Source organism: Otolemur garnettii, unplaced genomic scaffold, assembly GCF_000181295.1.
Source record: "Otolemur garnettii isolate 467f Iridium unplaced genomic scaffold, OtoGar3 scaffold00011, whole genome shotgun sequence".
In the NCBI taxonomy this organism is placed as follows: Eukaryota; Metazoa; Chordata; class Mammalia; order Primates; family Galagidae; genus Otolemur; species Otolemur garnettii.
Genome location: NW_003852406.1, coordinates 20,619,068 through 20,638,809, shown reverse-complemented (window position 1 = coordinate 20,638,809; position 19,742 = coordinate 20,619,068). Strand labels below are relative to the sequence as shown.

General features: G+C 36.5%; 1 protein-coding gene across 1 annotated transcript in view; it reads right to left on the bottom strand.

The window, feature by feature from the left end:
* The window catches only part of PIAS1 (protein inhibitor of activated STAT 1), a 144,011-nt gene that overhangs the window by 13,577 nt on the left and 110,692 nt on the right, over nt 1-19,742 (bottom strand). The window contains exons 8-11 of the mRNA XM_003784457.3: nt 11,617-11,690; nt 3,675-3,835; nt 2,009-2,139; nt 535-715 (exon numbers count right to left, since the gene is read on the bottom strand). Of these exons, the coding sequence (XP_003784505.1) occupies nt 535-715; nt 2,009-2,139; nt 3,675-3,835; nt 11,617-11,690 (547 nt within the window). The remainder of the gene's footprint in view (nt 1-534; nt 716-2,008; nt 2,140-3,674; nt 3,836-11,616; nt 11,691-19,742) is intronic.

Sequence of the window (19,742 nt, the reverse complement as noted above, 5' to 3'; positions counted from 1 at the left end):
ACAGCAACCTCAAACGCTTGGACTCAAGCAATCCTCTTGCCTCAGCTTCCTGTAGCTGGGACTACAGGTGCCTGGCATAAATACCTGGCTATTTTTTATTTTACTTATTTATTCATTTTTAGAGATGAAGTCTTGCTCTGGCTCAGTCTTGAACTCCTGAGCTCAAGCAATCCACCACACCCAGCCTAGAACTTCTTAAAAATACAAATTTTCTCAGTCCCTAACTCAGACAATAGGGGTGCAACATGTGCATTTTAATAAGCTTTCTCGTGACTCTGATGTATATACCCCACAGTTTGAGAACCACTGTACTAGAATTATCTTTTGATATGATGAATATCATATCCAAGTGTCCCTTTTGATGTATTACCTATCCCAGTCCCTCAAGAATATCACAACTTGGGAAAAAGTCAACCCGTCCTTTGATTGCTAAGCTTTATAAACAAGCACAATAATTTTATTTTTAGGTCTTGTTAACCCCAATTTACCAAATTAACTTTCAAAATGATTTTTTTAAAAGGTCTCAGTACTTACCCTTTATTATTTAGTGGTGATGTAGGAGATAGGGAAGGACAAGTCCTCTTGGCAGATGGCTCTTCTTCCTCTTCATCAGATGAACTATCTATGGTCAGGTCAATCACCTCTACTTTCTTGTTCTTATTTGAGGACTGGTGGTGAGAAGCCACCTGGTGCTCCAATGTGGAGCTCAAGCATCCTGTGTGGGAATGATTAAGACACTAGGCAAAGAAGACCTGTGATACCTCTTCTTTCCTCAGTATCCTTATAATTTACCAGTTATAGTGTCAACTCACAATATTGCTGGGGCTAAACAGTGGAAAACCAATAGTGATTTTATTCCACTAAGTTTAAAACTATAATTTATTACTGACTATTAAAGGATTATTTTATTATTTCAATTTAAAAAATTTTTTTTGAGACAGAGTCTCACTATGTTGCCCTTGGTGGAGTGCCATGGTGTCACAGCTCACAGCAACCTCCAACTCTTGGGCTGAAGCGATTCTCTTGCTTCAGCCTCCCATGTAGCTGGGACTACAGGGGCGCACCATAACTCCCAGCTATTTTTTGTTGCAGTTGTCATTGTTCTTTAGCTGGCCCAGGCTGGGGTTTGAACCTGACCGCCTTGGTGCAGGTGGTTGGTGCTATAACCACTGTGCTACGGGTGCCAAGCCTAAAGGATTATTTTAAAAAACAATTTTGTATTAGAGCAAACAATCAAAATGTATGTCTTACGTTTACTTCAGAATATAAGAAATTTGAGAGCAGAGACTGTCTGCATATTATACATGTTTATCTGTACAATGCCTGACATATTTTAGAAATATTATGGTAACATTAAAAAAAAAAAAAACTCATAGTCTCCTTCTAGCAAAAACATATTAAAAGACCGGAAAAAGGCTCAGCACCTGTTGCTCAGGCGGCTAAGGCGCCAGCCACATACACCTGAGCTAGAGGGTTCAAACCCAGCCCAGAACTTGCCAAGTAACAATGACAGCTGAAACCAAAAAATAGCCAGGCCTTGTGGCAGGCGCCTATAGTCCCAGCTACTTGGGAGGCGGCGGCAGGAGAATTGCTTGAGCCCAGGAGTTGGAGGTTGTTGTGAGCTGTGATGCCACAGCAACTTTACCCATGGGGATGGCTCTGTCTCAAAAAAAAAAAGACCAGAAAAAATGCATACAAGCATTCACTACTCTGTACTGTATCTGTTAAAAGCTTAAAAAGAATATGGTTTCAAAATCATGACTTTATAGATGACTTATTAAATTATATTACCTTGAAATTTTGTATCAGAGAACATTAAAAACCAATAAAAAGTAAATTTAAAAAGAGTTCTATTATTTCTGAACATTTAATCAATAACTTAGTAAGAATTACCAAGCTATCCATAAACTGCTCAGTATTCTTTAAAAATACATACATTTCAATGTTGAAAATCAAGGCTTACAGCAGCACAGAGACCGTCCCACTCTTGTGAAAAACTACCACTCACCATCAACTCCATTATAAGAGGCAGAAACTTCCTGTACTTCCTTTTTTGATCTCATCGGTGACCAAGAGCCATCTTCCTTAAACTGTATTTCATCACAGTCTGTACAATACTTTAGGATCTCCATAAACAAGCTATAAAAAAAATTCACTCTTGAAATATCTCATTTTAAATGAAAATAAATTTAAAATATTACTGCTCAAAAAACAGACTTAGGTTTTATTTAAGTAAAAATAAAAAAAAGTTATATTTGTTCTCAAAATCTAGTGCTAAATAGGAAAATAGTTACCTAAATTATGGTACATTAGTGTAAGAAAATATTGTATGTAGTATAATCACAAAAAATTACATTTTCAAAGATTTATAATAACATGGGAAAATGTTCACAAAATGTGAGAAAAGCCCAACAAAAGAAAAGTATATTTCAAAAATAAAATTGTGAGGATGAACAGGATATAAACAGCAGTTTATGTCTGGGTGGTAACTTCATGGGTATTTGTTTTTCTTCCTTATAACTTTTTCTGTGTATTTCAAATTGCCTACAATAAGCATGTCTTATTTGATAAACAAATAATACATGTAAAAATATATAAACAAATATTAAGTCTCTTTAATAAAATATCATGCAGGTATTTAAAAATATTTAATCCATAAAATTTATTATGGTCAAATCTTTAGGTTATAATGTTAAATGAAACCAAATGGCAAAAATTATTAACAATGTAAAATCACAATTATGTAACAACAAAACTCAGAAAATTATATACCTTACATAAGGTTTTCCCATTTCTTATTAAAAGCCACAAATACAGTCTTTGAAAGAAAAATTAGAAAAGGGGAAAGAGGAAGAAAAAGAGGGGAAAGTAGAGGGGAAGGAAAAAGAGGAGGAGGAAGAGGAGAAGAGGAGAAAAAAAGACAAGTGTTTTAGAGGAAACAGGAAAACAAAGGAAGATGCCATTTGTGAATTCATCAGTTTTAGGAGCCCTTGCAGCAAGAAGCTGTATGGTGAACCATGACTGAAGCTTGATCAAATCACCAGAAATAGGCCAACTTCTACTAAAAAGCCCAATTTTGATGAGCCTGAGTTAATTAGAATTTCATAATTCTTTCATTCTTTCTCCAATATGGTCTGCACATCTAAGGATAGATGGACTCATGTTAGGAAAAGGTATAAGCATACCTTCCTTAGAAGATTTAAATGACAAATGTCAATAGGCACTGGCAGTAAAACATGCATTTTCAAAACAAGGGACATCAAGTTAAAAAGGAAAAATGTTCATAATTTGAAATTATTTTAAAAATACTGATTTGTACAATCATAAAAATGGTATAAATACTTTTTTTTTTTGAGACAGCGTCTCAAGCTGTCACCCTGGGTAGAGTGCCATGGTCTCAGAGCTCACAGCAACCTCAAACTCTTGGGCTCAAGCAATTCTCTTGCCTCAGCCTCCCAAGTAGCTGGGACTGCAGGCGACCGCCACAATGCCCGGTCCAGACCCACCAGCTTCAGTGTATGTGGCTGGCATCCTACCCATTAAGCTACAGACGCTGCCCTACAAATACTTAACTTAGAAACCATTCCCTGTTACCTGTCCCAAACCAGATAGGTAAGAAACCCGGACAAGACATGTCATTTTAAGATACAAAGGAAATCTTTAAAGTGACATACCCATCAATAATAAGGTGTTCATATGGAGCCTTCTTATCACAGACAGGACAAACCCAGGTTGGCTTTTTTTCATTCATCTGAATATAAAGAGTTGCGTCAAAACACTGCAGATGGGAACAAGTAAGGGCCCGACATGGAATTGTCAGCCGCATTTTCCCAAGCTTTAAAAAGGAAAAAAAGTAAGTATTAGACAACTATTGCTCAAAATTTACACTTTGATAAAAATTTTCTGAAACAAAATATTTTCTGTGCTCTGCTTTAAAGCATATTGTATCTACTTTTCATCAATGTTGAACAACATTAAACACATTTTCTGTGAAAAGTATCTACCAGTTAAAAAATTATAGTATTTCTTTGGATATCAAACACAATGACTATGGAAACTCAAGGTTACTTACTCCAATCCCCAACTCACAGATCAACTTTTCGTAGGAAGGGTCATGATCCCTTAAAATCAAATGCAGAATTTTGTTAAATTTTACCAAAGCCTTAAAAAAAAAGTAGAGATCTGCTGCCCAGGCCAGAATGCAGTGGCTATTCACAGGTGCAATCACACCACATTACAACTTTGAACTCCTGGGATCAAATGATCTTCCTGTCTCAAGCTTTCAAGTATAAGCATGTACCACCATACTGGCTTTTGCCAAATTCTTAACACAGTCCCTGGCCTCAAAAACGCTAAAAACCATTTACCTAGAGATTAGGGAAAGGAAAAAAGAATATCTTATTAAACACTGCAGAGATACAATGATGTTTACTATTAGTCTTATCTATGAATGAGAGTTCACAGGACAAAACTGAATCAACATGATCATTCCCCACAAAATTTGTCACAATTGCTAAGTGGCAACTCTGAGGAGGAAGCCAGGTGTGTCCACTCTGTATTTCTTCCCTCACTGGGCACCGTCACAAGCAAGTCAGTAAACAAGCCTGGACTGCTAGCCTCTTCAGCCTGTTAAGAGATTTCTCCCCTTGCAAAAATTGCTTAAGGTAGTTGACACAGGTTAAGTCTATCCAAAGAACAAGGAAATCTGCTTTATCTGGTCCCTGAGCCGCTAACTTTGGCCTAAGGCAGAGAAGCTGCCCAGAGATCTGTATAGGGAGCTGCCATATTAACTACCCTTTTCCCTGGAGGATAGCTCATACCACTGCAGGGTCCCCACAGCCCACAGCGGCCTACAGTACAGCAGTTATCTACTTTTAATAACCAAGTACCAGGAAAAGAGTGAGCTTGAAAAATCTGAAGGCTCGGCGCCTGTGGCTCAAGCAGCTAGGGCGCCAGCCACATACACCTAAGGTGGCAGGTTCGAATCCCCAGCCCTGGCCCGCCAAACAACAATGATGGCTGCAACCAAAAAAAAATGGCTGGGCGTTGTGGCGGGCGCCTGTAGTCCCAGCTACTTGGGAGGCGGAGGCAGGAGACTCGCTTGAGCCCAGGAGTTGGAGGTTGCTGTGAGCTGTGATGCCATGGCACTCTACCCAGGGGGACAGCTTGAGGCTCTGTCTCAAATAAAAAAAGAAAGAAAAGAAAAATCTGAAGGCTTGAAAAGGATATGACTTAAATGAGGGTAAGATTTTTGGCTTAGAAGAATTTCAAGGAAATGGGCAATTTCCTGATCTACCAAGGAAATTAAGTGTCATTTGGGGCCCTAAATCATTGTTCTGGCACCAATGATTTACTGTCCCTCTAGGAAAGGTACATAACACTTTCTTGGCTTATTTTCTATCTCTAAAGTAACACAGTTTCCTTCTTACTTCAACGAAATGTAGTCATGATGAATAAAAAAGGAACCCTGGACCCTGGCTGCGATATAAGTTTATGAGAAGAGAGCAACGCTGACAGTTCCCTTCTCTGTGCTCCCAACTCTACCCATGCATATGATCACAGTCATGTTATACATGATGTTTTGACCAACAATGAATTGCATATACAATGGAGGTCCCATAAGAATATAAAGGAGCTGAAAAATTTGCATCACCTAGTGATTCTGGTCACAGGTCAAAGCATTACTCACATTTTCTGGTAGAAACAAACAGTGTGCTGCTAATATGAAAGCACAGTATATACAATTATGTATAGTACATAATACTTGATAATGATAGTGAAGGTCTGTTACTGGTACATATCTTTACTGTACATATCTATACTGTACTTTTTATTGTTAGACTGTACTCCTCCTACTTACTAAAACAAAAGTTGATGGTAACATAACCCCAGGCATGTCCTTCAGGAGGTATTCCAAAGGGCACTGTGGTCATAGAAGGGGCTCAGTTCCATGCAAGAAGTTGTCCCTGAAGACTTTCCACTGGGATAAATGTGGAGGTGGAAGGCAGTGAGATTGACGATCATGACTCCCTGTAGGCCTAGGCTAGTATGTGTGTTTGTGTCTTACTTTGTAACAAAAAATGTAAAAAGTAAAAAATAAAACATGTTAATAGAAAAAGACTTACACAATAAGAATATAAAGAAAATATTTTTGTACAGCTGAATAAGTTGTAACCCAAATGTTATTATAGAAGCCAATTTTTTTTGGAGGGGGGGACAATTTACTCTACCTGGTATCATAGTTCACAACAACCTCAAACTCTCTTGGACTTGAGCAATCCTCTTGCCTCAGCCTCTTGAGTAGTTGGGGACTACCTGCACCAGCCACAAAGCCTAGCTAATTTTTCTATTTTTCATAGAGACAGGGTCTCGCTCTTGCTTAGTCTGGTCTTGAACTCCTAGGCTCAAGCAATCCAAGCCTTGGTCTCCCAGAGTGCTAGGATGTAAGGTGTAAAGTCACCATGCCTGGCCCACAAAAGCCAAAAAATTAAAAAAATAAATTTTAAAGTTCATAAAGTAAAAAAGTCATACTAAGCTAAGGAGGTTAATTTATCTCTAAAGAAAGAAATTTTCAAAAAAACAAATGCAGTGTAGATTAAGTGTATAGTGTTTATAAAACCTACAATAGTATACAGTAATGTCCTGGGCCTTATAGTCACTCACTACGCACAGACTTGCCTATCACAACTACCAGTCCTGCAAGCTCCAATCATGGTAAGTGCCCTATACAGGTGTACCATTCTTTTGTCTGCTATACTGTACTTTTACTGTACCCTTTCAAAGTTTAGGTATATTTATATACACAAACATGTAACAATGCATAACTGCCTACTGTATTCAGAATAATCAACATGCTGTACAGGTTTGAAGCCTAGGTGTGCAGTAGGCAAACAATCTAGGTTTGTGCGAGCATACTCTGTTTATACAATAAAATCACCTATTTCAGAATGCATCGCCATCACTAAGCAATGCATGACTGTATGCTATTTTTTTATGTGTGTGTTTTCTCCTACTAGAAAGAGGTGGGACTAATCTTGTTTCCAGAACTTGGAAACGTGCCTGCTATATACATCAGAAAGGTCTTTATGTGCCAAAAAAACTTCAGCAGTGCATGGCTCTAGGAGACACATTTGTAGTAGGTATGCGGGTTGCACGCAGTACTTAATCATGCAGCTCTAAGCAGGAGTTCTCTAATTAGACTAAATCTTGGTCCTGCTACTTACTTTGTGAATCCTCAACATTATTTTATTTATTCAATCACTCAGAGGTTCTGTTTTATAATATGAGGATAAAAACAGCATCTACACGGTAAGATTATGGTGATTAAACTGTGTTTACTGCACAGTGCCTGACACAGTAAGTTTTCAATAAATGACACTATTGTTAATTAATTAAGGTAGAGAAACATTTTTGCTTTAGGTCACTTTGTATGCTAGGAGAACCACCCAAACTTCAGTTAAGTCATTCCTTTCCTTTACTCTGTGTTCATATTAAATAGCTTCATTATTCCTTAATTGCAAGTTTATCTAATTTTTTCTTTCTTTTTTTTTTGGAGACAGAATCTCAATGTGTCACCCTTGGTAGAGTACTGTGGCATCACAGCTTACAACAACCTCCAACTCTTGGGCTTAAGCGATTCTCTTGCCTCAGCTTCCCAAGTAGCTGGGACTACAGGCACCAGCCACAATACCCAGCTATTTTTTTGTTGTAGTTGTCATTGTTGTTTAGCAGGCCTGGACAGGGTTCGAACACGCCAGCCTGTGTGTATGTGGCTGGCGATGTAACCACTGAGCTATGGACACCAAGCCTATCTCATTTTTATGATTTGATTTACATAAGCACCTGATAAGAAGGCCAAAAGAACAAACTAGTTTTTATAACAGAAAAATGATCACTAGGTAAGATATGCTATATAAGTCCAGAAACACTTTCCAAATATCCATCTGGTTCATGGCACCAAGTTAAATTTTTGTGTCTTAAGTCAGACCTAATCTTACCTATGAAGTACAAATTCCTGCTAAGTAGGTTCTTTTTCTATTGCCTTGATACTAAGCAGATAAATCACAGACTAAAAATTTTAGAAAAATACAATAGTAATATCCAAGGTTCATGAACTATAGAACTGTAAGGTTACTTCTAATGGCTTATGAAGATAATAAATGAGATGATAAGAAATAAAGATGGTTTCAGAATCCAAGCCATAGGCCATGGAATTTATACTCTGAAAAGCAGTTATTCTCCAAAAGCTTTTATCTCACAAACCTTTATCCCCATAATCCCCAGGTGTCAGTTCATATCTTTTAGACAAGAGAGCAACTCTCAAGCCATATCAGATACACCAATAAGTTACCCTACAGAGATTTTTTTTTTGGCAGTTTTTGGCCGGGGCTGGGTTTGAAACCACTACCTCCGGCATATGGGGCCAGCGCCCTACTCCTTTGAGCCACAGGTGCTGCCCCCAACCCTACAGAGATTTTAAGAAACACTGACACACGACTGGTTCAAGAAGGATATCTATGAAGGAGTACAAGAAAGCAAAAGTTCACTTTAACGAACTGTTTATTAGCCGCCACACAAATGCCCTGCTTCAAAGAATCATAAACATGATAATTCTCATAGTCATGTTTTTAAAAACCATCACTAAATCCTAAATACTTATCTAATAGACACCAATTTTATTTAACTTGGTATCAGAAAAGAAGCTAAGCTTTGAACATCCTCATCTCATGATTAAAAATCTCCCCTTTCCCTTTTAGGACATGAATGACATATGCAAATAATCTCTTTGAAAATAACTCCCAAACATGTTTTATAATGCATTTAACTGTATCATTATAATAGTGCCATATTAGTAACTGGCGATACTGTAAGAGAAACACTGTAGACAAGTTTAAGCTAGCTTATATCAACGGGGCCATATATATGTCAATAAAATGTGTATTTTCCTTGTAAAAAAAGGAAAGGTATGAATTAAGACTAATTTCACACAAATTTTTCATGATAATAAATATTCTATAAATACATTTCCAAAGACTTTTTTTTTTCATTCTATCAACTTCTAGTCACCTTTATTTGGGTTTACAGGTTGGGGGATTATTTCACTACGTGGGTTCTCAAGGATTCTTCCAGCTCTATTTTAATAAATCAGAACTCAAAAATTCCTAAAGAAAAAAGTCATTTTTAATGATTTTTGTTGCCTTTAGCTAAATGGCATGCAAATAACAGAAACTCATTTATTTTTAGCTTTGTACATCACAACAAGGGCAATTCAAATGCACAGTGAGATATCATATTTACATGTTTCAAAGGGAACAAATCTCTTTTATTATTCCATAAATTTGATATATAGATGAGTTGTCATTACTAAATTTTATTTTTGAGTAAAAGCATATCGGAAATATATAATCTTACTGTTCTAGAAACACTGTAAGGGGATTATCCCTTTAGCTAAATAGAAACCCATGAAAGTATTACAATTATACATGAATAGTTGTTTTTCCTATTATCTAAATTTTGAAAGCAGATGTCAACTTAAAATGAACTGATAAAACTGTTTCTAAAGAGGGAGGAGCAGGGAGGACCTAACAAGAAACATTAAAGGCTGGCCTACCAAATTAAGAAGTACAAAGAGAAAACATGATTAACGTTGTCTAATACTACAAAGATAAGTAACTGGAATATAAAATTCAAAAGTAGTTCCACAGGCTGAGCAACTGTAGCTTAGTGGTTAGGGTGCTGGCCACATGCGCCAGGGCTGGTGGGTTTGAGCTGGACCCGGGCCTGCTAAACAACAACAAAAAGAAAAATAGCTGGGTGTTGTGGCAGGCGCCTGTAGTCCCAGCTATTTGGCAGGCTAAGGCAAGAGAAACACTGGAGCCCAAGAGTTGGAGGTTGCTGTGAGCTATGACACCATAGCACTCTACTGAGGGCGACATAATGAGACAGAGTCTCATTTAAAAAAAAAAATAGTTCCATAAATAAAAACTTCTAAGATTTATTTTGGAGTGCTTATTTATAGGAATATTTCATATAAGTGTTAAATGTTAAACATACATAAGCACAACTATAAACACTTTTAAAAACAATACTTTTTCCAGTGACTAAAATGGAAAATGAAGCTTACGTACTTTTTAAAATTTATTGCATTCTCTGAATTTGTGTTTTATAATGAAACAGGGTGGCAAGGAACCATGGAGAGGGGAATGGATAAATAAGAATCTGGGAGAAATCAGTTTTCTATGCGTTAAACAACAACAACAACAAAAACCAAGCTGGGCATGGCTCACACTCCCAGCACTTTGGGAAGCTGAGATGGGAGGATTGCTTGAGGCCAAGACTAGCCTGGATAACATAGGCAAACCCTGAATCTACAACAAAAAAAACTTTAAGTAAAAGCAAAACAAAACAAAACAAAAGTACCCAGTTTCCTTTATAAGATAATGTAAGTTGTTATAATATTTATCTGGTCATAATTTTAGCAATAATTAAAAAAGCCTAGAGTCAAAATATTTTCCCTAAGAAAAAGATTGCCTATAAAGAAAAATAAAAAGGAAAGTTATAAGAAGAACTAAAGGATATATATACAAAATGATAGGATTTGTTTTTATTAACTTCATTGTATTTTTCCATAACTTATAAAAACTAACTCATGATCTAATGATTTTTTTAGATTGTGCGTGAAGTTTTATAAATTATGAAGGACTAAAATGTAGGACAAGTAACATTTAATTTGTTTAAATTCTTTGTTTCTTTAAGAATATAGTAACTTCATCGTCATCTTAGATTAGTAGGATTTCCGTATTAAAAGCTTTGTTATCAGGGCTGCCTGAACAATCCAGGCAAATCAGGAAACAGATGAGTCCTTCCATTCTTTATATTTTCTCCCCAATTTCAGTATGATTAATTTGATTTAAAAAAAAAACAACAGGTAATCAAAATGTCAAAGTAATTTACATTAATTTTTCACATATTTTTGTATAAAAGTCATATTCAGCTACCCTCTCTGCTAATGGACCTAACATTAAATGAGGTAAGAAATAAACCTTAACAGTTTTCTGTGACATTTCCCCCTATAGGTTTAATAATTTGGTTAAGTGTTGGGACCACATATTTACTTCATAAAATGATTGATTTTGACCTCATTCAGTTTCTGGCTTTAAAATATCTCTAGCTTATTTTTATATGTATAACAAATTCAGTTATTTAGGCTGAAGAGAACAGGTCATATTGTAGTCACTATTGGCCAAATAGTTAAATTTGATGTGTGGGTAATCATGACTAGATTTTTGTTCAGAAAATACTATTGTAAAAATTGAAAGTTTTATAAATATAGTGAGATAATAAACATTCCTTATTTTGATAATTTACTTTTTTTTGAGTTTGAGAGAGCCTCATTAATTTCAGGCAATATTTAAGTATGTTTTACTAAGAGTAAAGAATTTTTTAGAATGGTTTAGATCCCAAATCCAGTGCCTAAATTGTCTTTCTACTTTTTGGACACTCTAACAAAGGTGGGTGTATTTTAAAACTAAACAGAATTTAACTACTGGAAATAATAAAAAGAGGAAACGTATGTTAAACCTTCTGGAAAATAAGTATGAGTGAGTCAACACTTACAGGACATAGCAGAGAAACCCGTAGGCTGGTTGTAGCTATTTCACTGTCTGGATCTGCAGTCAATTTCTCTTTAACTGACATTCATTGAAGAGAAAACAAACAGAAAAAGTTTATTAAAGATATAGTAATAATGCATTACTAAAAATAAAACAAGAAACTTAAAATAGGAGCCTTTAAAAAAACAACTCAAAAATAATCTGCTCAATTATTTCTCATTTAAATGGAAAGATAAAAACAATTATATGGTTTACAATTTCTATAATAAGCAAAGGATGAAAAACAATTGTGTATTTTCAGACTGACTACATTTCCTATGGATTTCTATTCCCACTTTTGGAACAAAATCTTATAGTAACATAAAGGAAACTTCTATAGAAAGTTGATATATTCAGCCAATGGCAGACCCTTTTTCTTTTTATAACTGTAAGATACTGAATAAAGATTTTTCTCTTTCTATCCATTTATTTTCAGAGATGGAGTATTATCTATCTATCTATCTTCTATTTGTTTAGAGAGGGAGTCTCTCTCTGTCACCCAGGTTGGCATCATTCTAGCTTACTGCAGCCTCAAAGTTCTGGGCTGCAGCAATCCTCCCACTACCCCCTTACAGGATGGGACAGGAATGTGCTCCCATCACTGGCTAACCTAAAAAATATTTCTTGTAGGCTAGGCACAGTGGCTCATGCCTGTAATTGTAGCACTCTGGGAGGCTGAAGCAGCAGGATCTCATGAGCTCAGAAGTTCTAGACTAGTCTGAGCAAGAGAAAGACCCCTGTCTCTACTAAAAACAGAAAAAATTACTTGGGCACTGTCATGGGTATCTGTAGTCTCACCGACTCAGGAAACTGAGGCAGGAGAATCACTTAAGCCCAGGAGTCTGAGGTTGCTATGAGCTAGGCTGATGCCATGGCACTCTAGCCTAGGCAACAGAGTCTGAGATTCTGTCTTTAAAAAAAAAGAAAAAAAAATTTAAGGGAGAGGATCTGGCTATGTTGTCCACTCCTGGCCTTAAGTGATCCTCCCACCTGAGCCTCCCAAAGTTCTGGGATCATAGTTATGAGCCACTGTACTTGGCCAATTTTCTTTCTTTTCAGCTATGACTAATATTATTTGGATTCTTCTATTTTAAAGAAAGTTAATAACAAAAGTAATATTTGTAATTTTTTGAAAGTTCAGATAAACAAAATATTATAAAACATTAATTCCAATTTCAAATTATGAAAAGGAAAAGGACCAACTGCCTTTTTACTATGTAATTATTTCAGTTTTACAATTATTTATCTATAATATAAACCAGTTAGGCAAATGAATCCTCCTTTCTCAGCTTAATTTTATTGGCAATAAAATTAGAATCCACACTAGATAATCTCTAAGTCTTTTCAATTCAAATTTCGTATGGTTCTTAAGAGAGAAGGCACCAATAATTTTACTCTCCCAAGGCTACTTTTTTACTCTCCTTCAGTTATTAGTCATTTTATATTAAGAACAGACCATTCTCATCTGGAAACCACAGGCATCTATTATCTCTAAAAATCTCTATCAACAAAAACAAATTGTAAGTGAGACAGGAAATGCATAAATGTAATCTTCCAATAATTTTAGAAATTGTCCCACAATAACTTTGTCTATGTTGTATAAGGGGGCTCTATGAGAAGTGGTTTGTACGCAATCACAGAATTTCAGAACTGTGGCACAACTAAATGGGACCGGATAGATAATGTACAGTTAAGAAAATGGAGAGAGGAAAATTAATCAGATAAGGAAGAATTTCAGAGTAGATATCAATTGTGTTGATAACCTTTTATGAGAACTAACAATCCTGCCTTTATTAAACACAGTTACCATACTATCTAGAGTTTTGAACATGGTCCAAACTCTGGATATCTTCAACTGTTCCCATAAATGAGTGGATGTTAACTAACATACTCATCAGAATTGGGCTTTCTGAATCAGAATGGATGAGGGACATAAGGTAGTTACTAAAAAACTCCAGTTATGATTCTGATCTGAGACTAAAAAGTCACTTCATGGCCTGGAAATTCCAAATTTTCAAAGTCTTAATGTATTTCATAGGCTTACTCTCACACATAAAAAGGCACAGATCCCCTGGATTTTAGTTTAGAAATATAGTTATGTATGCTGTAAATCCTGGTTTGCCAGATTGCAGGCAGCCTGCGGTACAACCTCCCAGTCTCCATAATCATGTGAGCCAATTCCTCTAATAAATCCCCTCGTGTCCATCCACCTACCTACCCACCTATCATCTATCTATCTCCTGCTGCTTCTGTCTCTCTGGAGAACCTTGATTAATACACTAACCATTCTGCAGGGCTTCACCAACCACCCTATCAGTACCACCTATACAAACAGCAATAGGGACAGTAACTGACTTTGAACTTTGCATATTTAAACTTCCAGCTAAATGATGCAATAAGTGTATCATATCAGCCTTATATAAAACAAGCCTCACTTTAATATCTAAAATTGAAACTGGTAGTAGTTAAGAGCACAGGACCCAGAGACAGCCTAGGTTAGAATTCAGCCTTAGTTAAGTCACTTAACCTCTATAAGCCTCAATTTCTATCAGTTAAAAGGAATAACAGTATTTCACAGCATTTTTTTAAAGATTAAATGAATTAGCTAATCCAAGTAAAATGTTTTAAAATAACCTCATTATACTTGACAAATATTAGTTATTGTTACCTAAAATAATATGTGATTTATACATTCACTTTCCCTCAGAGGTGAAAGAATTTTCTTTCTTTCTTTTTTTTTTTTTTGAGACAGAGTCTCAGTATGTCACCCTCGGTAGGGTGCGATGGTGTCATAGCTCACAGCAACCTCAAACTCTTAGGCTCAAGCAATCCTCTTGCCTTAGTCTCCCCAGTAGCTGGGACTACAGGCACCTGTCACAATGCTAGGCTATTTGTTTTTTCTTTTAAGAGATGGGGTCTTGGGCTCAGTGCCTGTGGCTCAAGTGGCTAAGGCGCCAGTCATATACACCTAAGGTGGCAGGTTCGAATCCAGCCCAGCCTGCCAAACAACAATGATAGCTGCAATGAAAAAATAGCCGGGTGTTGTGGCAGGCGCTTGCAGTCCCAGCTACTTGGGAGACTAAGGCAGGAGTCTTGCTTGAGCCCAGGAGTTGGAGGTTGCTGTAAGCTGTGATGTCACGGCACTCTACCCAGGGGGACAGCTTGAGGCTCTGTCTCAAAAAAAAAAGAGATGGGGTCTTGCTCTTGCTCAGGCCAGTCTCAAACTCCTGAGCTCCAGCAATTCACCCGCCTTGGCCTCCCAGAGTGCTAGGATTATAGGTGTGAGCCAACATGCCTGGCCTGAAGAATTTTCTGATTTTTATTTTTTTAAGAGACCAGGTTTTACTATGTTGCCCAAGCTGATGTCAAACTCCTGTGTTCAAAGAATCCTTCTACCTCAGTCCCCCAAGCCGGTGAGATTATAGATGTAAGCCACTGCACCTAGCTGGAGTTATTTTCAAACGTTTACCTTTTTTTTTTTCTTGTCTTTTTGAGACAGTGTTTTACTCCGTTGTCCAGACTAAAGTGCCATAAGAGTGCCATGGTGTCAGCCTAGCTCACAGCAACCTCAAACTCCTGGGTTCAAGTGATCCCCTTGCCTCAGCCTCCCAGGTAGCCGAGACTAGAGGCCACATGCCCAGCTAATTTTTCTATTTTTTTGAGACAGTTTCCTTATTAACCCTCAGTAGAGTGCTGTGTGTCACAGCTCACAGCAACCTCCAACTCCTTGGGCTTAGGGGATTCTCTTGCTTCCCCGAGTAGCTGGGACTACAGGCACCTGCTACAACGCCTGGCTATTTTTTTGTTGCAGTTTGGCTGGCGCTGGGTTTGAACCCACTGCCCTCGGTATATGGGGCCGGTGCCCTACCCATTGAGCCACAGGCGCTGTCCTAATTTTTCTACATATTTTTTTTTAGAGATGGAATCTCACTCTTGCTCAGGCTAGTCTTAAACTCCTGAGCTCAAGTAATCCACCTGCCTCAGCTTCCCAGAGTGCTAAGATTACAGGTATGAGACACTGCACCAGGCCGCTTTAAAAAAAAAAAAATCTTTGTCTTTTCCTTTGCCTTCATAGACCCAACCTTAGTCAATCCTGTCTTGTAAAGATGCTTCTAAAAATACTATGAGTATCTTTTTTCCCCCCAGATTAATAGAAGGGTACAAACGATAGGTTACAATGTTTGCATTTGTTAGGTAGAGTCCCTCTTGTAGTTGTGTCTTGCACTCAGGAGATGTGCCATATACACTTACACTGTGCCCATTAGGTGAGAGCATACCAAACCCCCTCTCTGCTCTTCTACCTCCCCCCCATATGCCCAACTTGAATAATAGTGAGTTTTTCTCTAGTGTGGTTTGTCTACTGGCTTCATATTAGTATCAAATACATTGGATAGCTGCTTTTCCATTCTTGTGATATTTTACTAAAGAGAATGTTCTCCAACTCTATCTGGGTTACAAAAGATGTAAACCTATTAGGATCTTGATTGGATCGAACCTATAGATCAATTTGGAGAACTGATATACAGCAATATTGAGTTTTCTGATCTGCTGTATTAATATTAAAGGAGAAATTAATATTAATTTGATTCAGGTCTTTTAATTTTTCTCAGCAATATTTTGCAGTTGTTGGCATATAAATTTTACACATATCTTGTGCAATATATACCTTAAGTATTTCATATTTTTAGATGTTATTGTAAATTCTTGCTTTTTGAGTTTCATTTTCCAATTGTTCATTACTAAAAGAAATATAACTGATTTTTGTATAGTGACTATGCTTTCTCCAACCTTGCTAAACTCAAATAATAAATTCTAGTAGCTTTTTAAAGAGAGTCTTTGGGATTTTTTCCTATACACAAAACAAAGTCATCTGCAAATAAAGACAATTATTTTTTCATTTCTTTCCTTTTTTTTTTTCCTTAAACACAGAGTCTTACTCTGCTGCTCAGGCTAGAGTGCCATGGTGTCAGCCTAGCTCAAAGCAACCTCAAACTCCTGGTTTCAAGTGATTCTCCTGCCTCAACCTCCTGAGTAGCTGGAACTACAAATACCCACAATGCCTGGCTGATTTTGTTTTCAATTTTTAGTAGAGACAGACCTTCATTCACTCCTATTCAGGCTGGTCTGGAACTCTTGACCTCAAGGGATCCTCCTACCTCCGCCTCCCAGACTACTAGGACTATAGGCATGAGCCACTGCATCTGGCCTATTTCTTCATTTCAAATCTATATGAAGTTTTTCCCTTGCCTTGTGCTGGCAACACTGAGAGCAGATACCTTTGCTTTGTTCTCAATCTTAGGAATGAAACACTCAAGTTTTTCACCATTAATGATGATATTAGCTATAGGCTTTTTGTAAATACTCTTTATTACATAGGCAATTTCCTTCTGTTTCAATTTTGCTGAGAATTTTGTCATGAACAGATGTTGAACTTGTCCAAATGTTTCTTCTGCATCTCTAGAGATAATCCTAAGATTTTTCTTTCTCAGTTTATTAAGAAGGTGAATTATATTGACTTCTGAATCCTGAAGTGAACCTAGTATTCCTGAAATAAACTCTACTTGACCACTACATATTATTGTTTTACATACTGGACTTAACAAAAGTCAAAACAATTCTGAAAAAGAAAACAAAGTTGGAAACTCTACTTTGATTTCAAGACTTACTATGAAGCTACAGTGATTAAGACTGGTTTGCACATGACAGACAATGGAAAAAACGCAGTCCAGAAACAGATTCATACATATGTGGTCAATTGGATTTTGACAAAGATAATTAAATTGGGGCAGGGAGTGGGGTCTTTCCAATAAATGTTGGCATATCTGAATATCTATGTGGGAAGAAAAATGAACCTCTACTCTTACCTTGCACTATACAAAAAAATCAAGTCAAAATAAATCATAGAGCTAAATCTAAGAGCTAAAACAATAAAACTTTCAGAAGAGAATGTTTGTGACTTGGTGTAAGCAAAGATTTCATAGTATACAAAAAGTATAAGCTATAACAAAAATGGGCAAAAGATTTGAACAGATGCTTCATCAAAGAAGCTGTAAGAATTTAAATAAGCACACAATAAGATATTTAACCATCATTAGTCATTAGGAAAATGCACAATGAGATATCACAGCCTGACCAGAATGGCTAAAATTAAAACGTAGCCTGCCAACACAATGTGCTGAGGAGGATATACAGTCACTTAAAATCTCATATAGTCTTAGTTTAAATGCAAAAATGATATATCTATTTTGTTAAGAATTGCTAAACTGTTATCCAAATACTTAGCATATGACCCAATGATCCCACTTCTAGGTATTTATTTACCCAAGAAAGATGAAAACTTATACCATAAAACTAAGGTATCCATGTGGAAAATGTAAATGTTTATAGCAGCTTTAGTTTTAATAGCGTAAAACTGGAAACATTTGAAACGTCCACCAACTGATAAATGGCTGAACAAATTATAGTACATAAATGGCACTCAGCAATGAAGGACAAACCACACAGACAAACCTTAAAAGCACCATACAAAGTGAAAGAAGCCAGACACAAATGGCCATATTCTGTAGGACTACGTTAATCTGACATTCTGAAAAAAAACAACACTACACAGCAGAAGTCACTTAACGGTAAAGAGATAAGACTAGATTGCAAAGGCCATAAGGGAACTTTTGAGGGTAAAGGATGTTCTATATTTTGACTGTGGCAGTGGATCATGACTGCATACACCTGTCAAATGAAATTTTACTGCCAATAAAGTATGCTTCAATGAACTTGACCAAAAGAAAAGAAGGGAGGAGGAGAAGGAAAAAGCACTATGTTAAATTTAATTACAAGAAAGTACAAAGAAAAAGTAAGTGAAATAATGGTACTTTGTGAGCAAGGGTGTAAAAAAGTAAAATCAGACATATAACATGTATCCTACTATAATTAGTAAATATGTGGGAAGTCATCTGGGAGATTAAATTTTCTTCTGATACAGTAATCTACAGTGTTAACAGTATTTTATTAAATGACCTAGAATAAAGTTACAGCTAGTCACATTTAAAATTAATCTTGTTTTTCCCAAGAAGTGGGTTTGGAAAATAAATAAATAAATAAATAAATGTGATTAAAAAAAAATCCTGTTGTCATGAGTTACAAGAGTTAGCAGCTAGTCACATGAAGCAATATTTAAATTTATTAAAGTTTAAAATTCAGTTCCTCAGTTGCACTAGCCACACTGTAGGTGCTCAACAGCCACATGTTGCTGGTAGTTACCGATATGAGACAGTGTAGATATAGAACACTTCCATCATCAAACCATTCTATTAGATAGTGCTGTTCTAGAGTTGTGACTGTTTTAAAATAATTATATCTTTGTCTATATCAGATTAAATTTATCCTTTTAGAATTTTAAAGCTAAAAACAACCAAACATATTAAGCCCAATACTTCATTTTACAGGCAAAGAGACAGAGGCACTGAGGCCTTGTTTTTACTCTACATCTCTTTCCATTAGTTCACTTCAACAAAAATTTGAGACTCTGCTATGTGCCAGGCACTGGGCTAAGCAACAGGAATTCAAAGAAAAACAAGATTAAATTCCTGCCCAAAGGAACTCATAGTATAGTATAGGGTAGAGATGCTCAGCGAGATCATCTCTAATACTCTCTGATGAGGTATGTTCAGGAAGCTGACTGAAAGTCAGGTCATCTATTTTAGGGGTTTGAGGGGTTCCCTGGGAAAAGGGAAGCATAAAGGGTATCAAAGTCAGGCAAAGAAGGCAGCAGGAATATTTTCAGACATAGAAAACAATACTGAAGCACCAAGGAAAAGGCAGAAGAATTCCATATTTTTGGAATGTAAAGTATGAGAAGAGTGAATACAGATGACTCTGGGAAGAATGAGCAGGTGCCACATCATGGAAAACTGTATATGTCATGCTAACAAAGTTGGGAGTGTATATTCCACTGGTGTTACGGAGCCATGGAAGGCATAGGAATGGTAAGATTAGGTCTGTATATATCACATAGGTTGTTAAAGGAAACACATGAAGAGGAGGCAAGAAGGAAGAGGAATATATTATTTAAGAATACATTTTTTTTTTTTTTGA